Source organism: Falco rusticolus, chromosome W (genome assembly GCF_015220075.1).
Source record: "Falco rusticolus isolate bFalRus1 chromosome W, bFalRus1.pri, whole genome shotgun sequence".
In the NCBI taxonomy this organism is placed as follows: Eukaryota; Metazoa; Chordata; class Aves; order Falconiformes; family Falconidae; genus Falco; species Falco rusticolus.
In genome coordinates, this window is record NC_051209.1 from 20,962,393 (window position 1) to 20,970,776 (window position 8,384).

The 8,384-nt window shown below is 47.3% G+C and overlaps 1 protein-coding gene across 1 annotated transcript; it reads left to right on the top strand.

The window, feature by feature from the left end:
• Positions 1 to 7,564: 7,564 nt before the first annotated feature.
• Positions 7,565 to 8,072, top strand: LOC119140733 (phorbol-12-myristate-13-acetate-induced protein 1-like). Its single transcript, XM_037372266.1, is given in 3 exon segments — positions 7,565 to 7,616; positions 7,925 to 7,980; positions 7,983 to 8,072. Coding segments are annotated over 3 exon segments (198 nt in total).
• The last annotated feature ends 312 nt before the right edge of the window (positions 8,073 to 8,384 follow it).

Here is an 8,384-nt window from a genome sequence, read left to right on the forward strand (position 1 = left end):
ACATGTCCCTACATAATGCACCTGCCTGTGGCACTAATTGGAAGAGATCAGCTGAAAAACTGATGATCCAATTTGGATTGATCAGTGGCCGCTAAAGCAAGACCGGCTGCAGATTGTCAATAATTTGGTGCAGGAACAATTAGATGCTGGGCACATCGTGCCTTCACCTAGTCCATGGAACACCCCAGTTTTTACAATCCCAAAGAAGTCTGGGAAATGGCAGCTGTTACATGACTACGAGCAACCAGTGCCGTTATGTGTGATATGGGCGCCTTACAACGCGGGCTACCCTCTCCGGTTATGCTACCGGAGGATTGGGATTTGGTGATTATCGATTCAAAAGACTGTTTCTTTACAATTCCTTTACATCCACAGGATGCTGAAAGGTTTGCTTTTACAGTGCCATCGATAAATAAAGCAGAGCCAGCGAAAAGATATCACTGGGTGGTGTTGCCGCAGGGAATGAAAAACTCACCTACGACGTGCCAATTGTTTGTTGCCTGGGCTTTAGAACCCATTTGTAAGCAGTATCCTCATTTACTTATCTAGCCTTACATGGATGATATTTCGGTTGCAGGAAAACAGCTGGATTCTGAGCTGTTTTCTCAGCTGAATTTTGTGTCAGCTCACGCATAGTCTTGGAAAAAGGGGGTTGAAGATAGCCCCAGAGAAAATTCAGAAGAAAGGGAGATGGTTGTACCTGGGCTGGATCATTACAAATGGAATGATTCGACCTCAGAAAGGGAAAATTAACACAGCAATAGAAACATTGTCTGATGTGCAAAAATGAATGGGAGATGTCCAGTGGGTTCGTAATATCTGCGGAATTACGAACGATGATCTGAAACCATTGATGCCGCTCCTGGGAACATCTGCACAGGCTCAGGAGCGCCGCCAATTGAATGAGGATCAGCAACAGGCGTTGCAGGTGATCACTAATAAGATGGTAACAACTTATGCTCACAGTCGACCAGACAACCAAGCTCTTTCGTTGATGATAATTAACTCAGGAGGTGAGCGAGAACACCCATTAGGGATTATTATTATCCAGCTGGGAGAAGGGAAACTGCATTTACGAATTTTGAAATGGGTTTTTCTCCCTTTCCAGCCCAGGAAGACAGTGGTTACACACCCTGAATTGTTTTCACAGCTTATTATCAAAGGGAGGCAGCGAATTGCAGATATCTCAGGCCTCGAGCCGACTATTACATATGTACCTGTGTCTCAACTTTATTTGGACTGGCCGTTGTCTGCTTCAACAGAATTTCAAATAGCAGCTGCTGATTTTTTGGGAACTCTCACTAGCACTTACCCTTCGGACAAACTTTTGCCGTTGTGATCTCATCAGCGCATTGAACATTTGCCTTTGCGATCGGAGGTTCCTTTAAAAGGGATAACTGTTTTTACTGATGCTGGGTGAAAATCTCAGAAAGCTGCAGTCACCTGGAAAGTAGGAGAAACCTGGGAACATAAACTGCTCCCTGGGGTGACCGGAGACTCTTTACAGACTTTAGAACTCCGAGCTGTTACTTGGGCATTTCAGCACTGGTTTCGAGAACCCGTTAATGTAGTATCCGACTCATTATATGTTGTGGGCACGGTACAGCGTTTGGAACATAGTATGGTGAAACCTGTGTGAAATCCTGTATTGTTTACTCTGTTGTTACAATTGTTAACGCTTTTGAACCAGCATCGGGATGAATATTTTATTGTGCATATTCGCAGTCATCAGAAATACGGAGGTCTCGCGTTAGGTAACGCTCGGGCTGAGCAGCTTGTCGCTCCAGCCTGGACAGGTCCTGTTGTTAAAACCTTTGAACAAGCTAGGTTATCACATGAGTTTTTTCACCAGTCAGCAAAAGTGTTGGCCAGGCAATTTCACATTCCTGTGGCTGATGCTAGGGAAATTGTACAGTCCTGTCCTGATTGTCAGAAGGCAGGAGCTGGCCTTGGTTTGGGGGTGAACCCTCGGGGACTCCGACCCCTACAATTTTGGCAGATGGATGTAACTCAGTATCCCAGAGTTTGGCAGGCTTAAATATGGGCATGTTTCAATTGATACCTTTTCCCTAGCGCTCTGAGCAACGGCGCAAGCTGGTGAAACAGCACGGCATGTAATTAAACATGTGCATGCTGCCATTATGGCACTTGGAGTGCCTGCACAAATCAAACCTGATAATGGCCCGGCCTACACTTCTTGGAACTTTACTCTTTTTTGCCAGCTTTGGGGTATATGTCATATCGCAGGCATACCACACTTTCCCACGGGACAGGCCATTGTGGAATGAGTACATCAAACACTGAAAGCGCTTTTGCAAAAACAAAAAGGGGAGAGGTACTGGGTCCGGCAGAGCATCTTGTAAAAGCGATATACGTATTGAACTATTTATGGTTTACAGGTGATAGAAATGAACCGCCAGTAATAATGCATAGTTTGTGTTTGAGATCTGGGGTAAACCAGTGTGGAAATAGTGTTTTTGGCCAATACCGAGATGTCGCTACAGGAGAATGGAAAGGACCTGCGGAACTAAAAATGACGGGGCAAGGAAATGCTTGCGTTTTTACAGATACCCGGTGTTAGATGGATTCCGAGTCGCTGGGTGAGGCCCTGGCAAGGGGATCTTAAGAATAAAGAAGTACAGGATCCGGCTGAAGTAGAGGATCCGGCTGAAGTAGAGGATCAGGTTTGATTTCTTATGTTTTACAGGGCATGGGTCAATATCAATGGTAGCCTTATGTCCTGAGGCACTTCAACGACACCAGCATCGACTGAACTTGGTCTTGACCCCATGTGAACGCAGCTGCCCAGCTCAGAACAGGTCAAGAAAAACGACACAGCTTGTAGAGAGCGTGGTCTGAACTGTCAGCCTTGGGTTTTCATACATTGCACGTGGTGTGACAAGAAGACTTGGAGAGTCGCACGTGCATGTGATCGAGGTAGTGTGTTTAAATGTCACTCATGTAATGATCGGGTTGTGTTTTGTTCTGAAGCGAGCGAGTTGTCTGACTTTCTAGGTGTGTTAGCATATTGGTAATGTGCTGTTAATATGGAAAGACAAGCGTGAATACTTTGAGAATAACAGTAGTTTTCTTGAGGTTTTAAGCTACATTAAGGACCTTGGGTGAAGGGTTTTTAGCAGAAATTAGTTTCCGGCTTTTAAGACGCTTAGCTTTGCAGTGTCTTAATCAGAATAATAAGATAGTTGACAGGATTTGTAGAATTAGAATAAACATTCCTCGAAGCTTGCAGGTGCATTGGAGCAGCTGGGAAAAGGAGGTAAAATGATGGCAACACCTCAGACGTAGAGCACAGCTATGTTGATTTGTTTTCCACCAGGTAGTGAGGGGATTTTTGACGTTTTACCCAGAACGAATATTTGGCTAACATGGGCAAATTCAGCTGGGGTAACAGATTTTTGTCTGAGCTTGCAACAAGCAGATAACCCTTTTTGAACCTGTGTGATTGGTATGCCTTTGCAGGAGAATGAAACCGACTTTGATGGGTATTGGAATCCACGGAGCGTAAACCTGGCTAACAGAGAAAGCGGTTCTTGTTTAAGCCCGAACAGCAGATATGTTTGGCCCTCTATGCGTGGCGCAGCTTGGCAGAAAGCGGTCATTGAAAATTTAAATCAATTACATCAGTTACCTTTACAGGAGTTAGACTTACTGGCTAGCATTGTGCCTGTCCAATATGATAATGTTACTGCAACCGCAATGCCAGGTTGTAAAAGCATGTCACCGCAGCTCCAACCAGTGAATGGTACAGGAGTGATCTGGTTTGATAAACCGCGGCATAGTTGGTTTACAAGGCAAGGGGAGCAGGGCCGGTATGTACGTTATCTAAATGTCACAGGGCATTCCCTTTGGAGTGACTTGAGAGCCGGAAGGTTACATGTAAGCACCACAGGGGGTTTTAAACTTCCTCCAGGAGTGTTTCTGGTTTGTGGAGACAGAGCATGGCCCCGTATTCCCATGCGACCTGTTGGTGTGCCTTGTTACCTTGGACGGTTAACGTTGTTTGCTCCTCACAGTGAAAGATTTATTAAATGTCAGTAGGGATCATGGGAGACCTATTTGAACTTTTGATGATACATGTAACGACAATGTACAGCTGCCATCAGTAGCACTGCTATAGCCACATCTATTTTTCTTCCAGGAGGAATGGCAGCCATGAATGCAAAAAATATACGTAGATTAGCATGCTGGGGTCAGAAACAATTTAATTTGACTTCATGAATGGTAAGTGAGCTACTTACTGATGTAGAGGGTGTTAGACATACTACTTTGAAGAATCGAGCTGCCATAGATTTTTTATTGTTAGCACACGGACATGGCTGTGAAGATTTTGAAAGGGATGTGTTGTTCCGATTTGTCTGATCACTCAAAAAGCATAACTCAGCAATTAGCAACACTGCACGAGAACATGAAGCATGTTACTGAAGGACATGATCCTTTTTCTGACCGGCTCAATAGCCTCGGGCTAAGGGGATGGTTGCAGATTGTAGTTAAAGGAGCATTGGTAGTGGTAATAGTGTTCTTGATTTTGATATTGTTACTTCCTTGTTTGTTTCAATGTTTGCAACGCATAATGAATGGGTTAATTAAACAGATGTCCAGAATGGGGTCTGGATTGCTCAAAAACAAAAAGGGGGATTTCTGGAGTGGCTGGAAGAAAACGGGCATATTATGAGCAACCCAGACCGAATAACTTGGTTGTAATAACAGGCCGCAGCTCTAACAAGCTGCAGGTGTTGTGAAGGACATGTGCAAGGCCAAGGGAGACAAAGAAACTGTGTATTCACAGAGAGGTAAGAGAGTTGGACAGAAAGATGATAAAAACAGGATGCCTGCACAAGGGGGGAGCAGCGTGTTGGCACCGCCCTGGGACCAACAATTGGGGAGGTGGGAGCGTGTGAACGAGTAGTTTAACCGATCACCTTTTACATAACAAAGCGTGCGTAGTGTGTGCATTTTTAGCTGTAGAGTATAAATTGGTGTGAGTCTATTAATAACGTGGCACTAACTTGATCACATTGGTCGTATAAGTTGTGCCTGAGCCTACTGCGTCAACAACTACCATCTTCTCAATTCCCCAGGGAGTTTCTTGGTGCTTCCTTTTAACCAATTCACACATAATTTCCTCTGTAAATGTTAGTTGATGCGAAGGAGTCACCCGCCATCCATGATTTGGGGTTGCTTCAGTATATTAGCCAATTAATTGTTTTCTGGTGGATCCTGTGGGCTCTTAGGTCCTAATTTCTGCCGTTTCTCTGGCAGGACTAGCAATATTTGACTTTCAGCTGCTTCTTTCCTTGCTTGATCTGCCACTTGCTGTCCTAGATGCACCGAGCTATCTCCAAGGTGCTGCACTTTACAATGCATAATTGCCAGCACCCTGGGTCAACTGGTCACCTGAAATGATTGTTGGGTCTTTGCCTCATAATTTGACTGGGGATCCTTGAGAGGTTCAGAGTCCTCTTTCTTTCTTTCTTTCCAACAGCCCCATCGGCATGGTCTATTCCAAAGGCAAATTTCAAATATGTCCATACATTAAAAAAGCCTTGTCTGTTGGTAATAATCCCAGTGCCCTTAGTGAGGCTGTGAGTTCTGCCTCTTGGGCCCACGTGTCAGATGAGAGGGCTTTGGCTTCTCTTCTCTCTCTGATAGTTACCACCACATGTCCTGCTCTTTGGGTCCCATTTCGCACAAAACTACTACCACCTACAAATAAGTCCCAGTCTCCATTTTCTGTTGGCGTGCCCTTTAATTCCACTCGGCTAGAATATACCTCTGCCATTGTCTTTAAACAATCATGAGTTGGTTCTTCTTTTCCACCGAGATCATGTCATTTTTGCCCAGGTGTCAGTTCCTGGGCCTCTTGCATCGGTAATACTGTAGCTGCCACCGTGCGCGGACAGGTTGGCCGTCCTTTACTGACACTGTCCAGCTGTTTGGAAAAGCTCCCCACGGCTCTGCTCCATGGTTCCAGGCTCTGGGCCAACACTCCTAAGGCAACGTGTCACCTTTCATGCACAAAGAGTTCCAATGGGTTTTCTAGATTTGGGAGGCCTTGAGCTGGAGCACTCATTCCAGTCCGTTTCCATTCCGTAAATGCATCTCTGCACTCCTGAGTCCAGACGAGGAGGTTTCCCTTTCCTCCGACACCTTCATATAGAAGTTTGGCAATGAGTCCCAAATTCATTATCCGTAAGTGACACCACCCGGCCATTCCCAGGGATGCTCTGAGCTCTTGTTTTCATTTGGCTTCTGGGATTTGACAAATGGCCCTTTTCCTCCAGCTCCAAGACTCTGCTGGCCCAGGCAAATTGTAAATCCCCAACTGGTTGCTTCTTCTGGGGTGGTCTCTGCCTTTTCCCAGGGTACTTTGTACCCTGCTAGCCCCCAAAGTTTAGCAGGTCCTTGTTATAGAATCTTCTTTACTACTGGTTGCTAGCAGTACGTCACCTACCTATTGCAGCAAGGCGACATTTTCCTACCTCTTTGCCAAATTCTCCTCCCAGTCCTGCTGGGTGCGGGCATGAGTGAGAAGCTGTGTGGTACTGTTGCCAGCTGGGGTTAAACCATGACACCCCCTAAAAACAAAAGTCCATCCAGTGTGCCATCACACCAAATACCATCTTTCCGAGACAGGAAGTGGATGAGTGACTGGCAGCTCTCCCAGCACTGTGCAACAATCACAAAGTCATGAGGGAGACTTTATTATTCCAGTTCTTGTTTCTTGTAAAAAGCATCAGCAAAAATTACAGCAACTGCAGGTAAGCACACCCTTACGTGTGTCAGCCAGCAACATGTCATGTGGGCACTGAGCTGCCACGGGTAGAATCCAGCAGCAGGATTGAGGTCCTAAGTTACAAATAGCATATGATGTGGACCAGATTATTTCTCTATGACTTGTTTGAGGCTAAGGTCACCATCACCTTGAATAATAATACAGTGTTGTGTCAGGGGCATCTCCTGACTAAGAGGAAGCAGACCCACCCAGCCATGTCTTCTTGCCCACCACAAGCACAACCCATCCCTTGCTTCTGCTTGTCCAAGTACACCCCATGTCTCCACCTCTTCCTCAGCACAAGCACAACTCAGTCCATCTCTTCTGAACCACCACCACAAGCACAGCCCACCCTCCCATCTCTCCTTGCCCCTCCGCCTCTTCTTACCCAGAAGATGCAAACCCCATCCCTCCACCTCTCCTGGCCCACCACAAACCCATCCCACATCTTCATCTCCTCTTCCCCAAGCACACCCCATCCCTCCATCTCCTTCTCTTCCAGCACACCCCATCCCGCCATTCCTTTTTGTCCCGCAGCAGAGGTGCTGTCCCCGAGGCCAGGCCTCTGCGCCCGCCCCACCCCCGCACCGACCAGGGCACGCTCCCACATGCTGCCATGTGCCCGCTCAGTGGGAGGGCAGGATTCCCCGCGGTTTACTCACGTCACGGCGCGGGGAAAGCCCTGCTGCGCCGCCATTCTTAGCGCCGCGCTCCACCCCACCCGCTCACACTCTTGTAGCCACTGAAGCCGTGCCGTGCCCCGCCGCCACGATGATGCTCAGCAGAACCCTGCACAAGGCCGCGCCGCCCGCCACTCCCGCAGGTACCGGAGGATGAAAGGAGCTGGATGGTGGTGGGGAGCTTCTCCGCCTGGGCCACTGCCCGCCAGCTCCAGCACCCGGAGCAGGGGCAGTGCTCTTCGCGCCGCAGGTGGCAGGATGCACCTGGGGCCGCCCGTGTGAACGCGGGAAGGGGTGGGTTGAACAACCGCTGCTCGTAGTGTGTGTGTGTTAATACTGAGAAAAAAGCTGCCTTATTTACAATATTGCCAAGATCTCATTAGAATTTAAATCAATTATGGGTGGGCAGATGGCGGTGCGGGTGGCTGACGGCCGTGCGTGTGCAATGCAGAGTGGGCGGCGGTGTCAAAGTGCGCCCTGCAGCTGCGCAAGATAGGCGACAAGACAAGTGGGACCTGCGGCAGAAGATCTTGAACCTCCTGAGAATGCTATTCTGCCCAGAAACAAGCTCCCCTCGGACACGGTGTGCTGAAAAATAGGGAAGACCTTGGTTTTGTTGATTTGGAACAAGAGGCTTCACTGACGCGGGGAGATGAAGAAAGCTCTTTGTGTTGCACCTTCTGAATTTTGGGTCTGTTCAAATTACATTTTTTCCTGCCTTGTCATGAATTCTTGTTTGCATTGATAATGACTTTTTCAGTTAGCTCTTTTGAATCTGCCTTTGCAAAACTGTCGTTACATAGCTCTGGTCACTGTCACAACCAACTGTGTATGGCTGTTACTTGTTGACACTGATTTCACTAAGCAGAAGCTCACTGATTTTGCCTGCTTTCTGCATGGAGGACTTAACC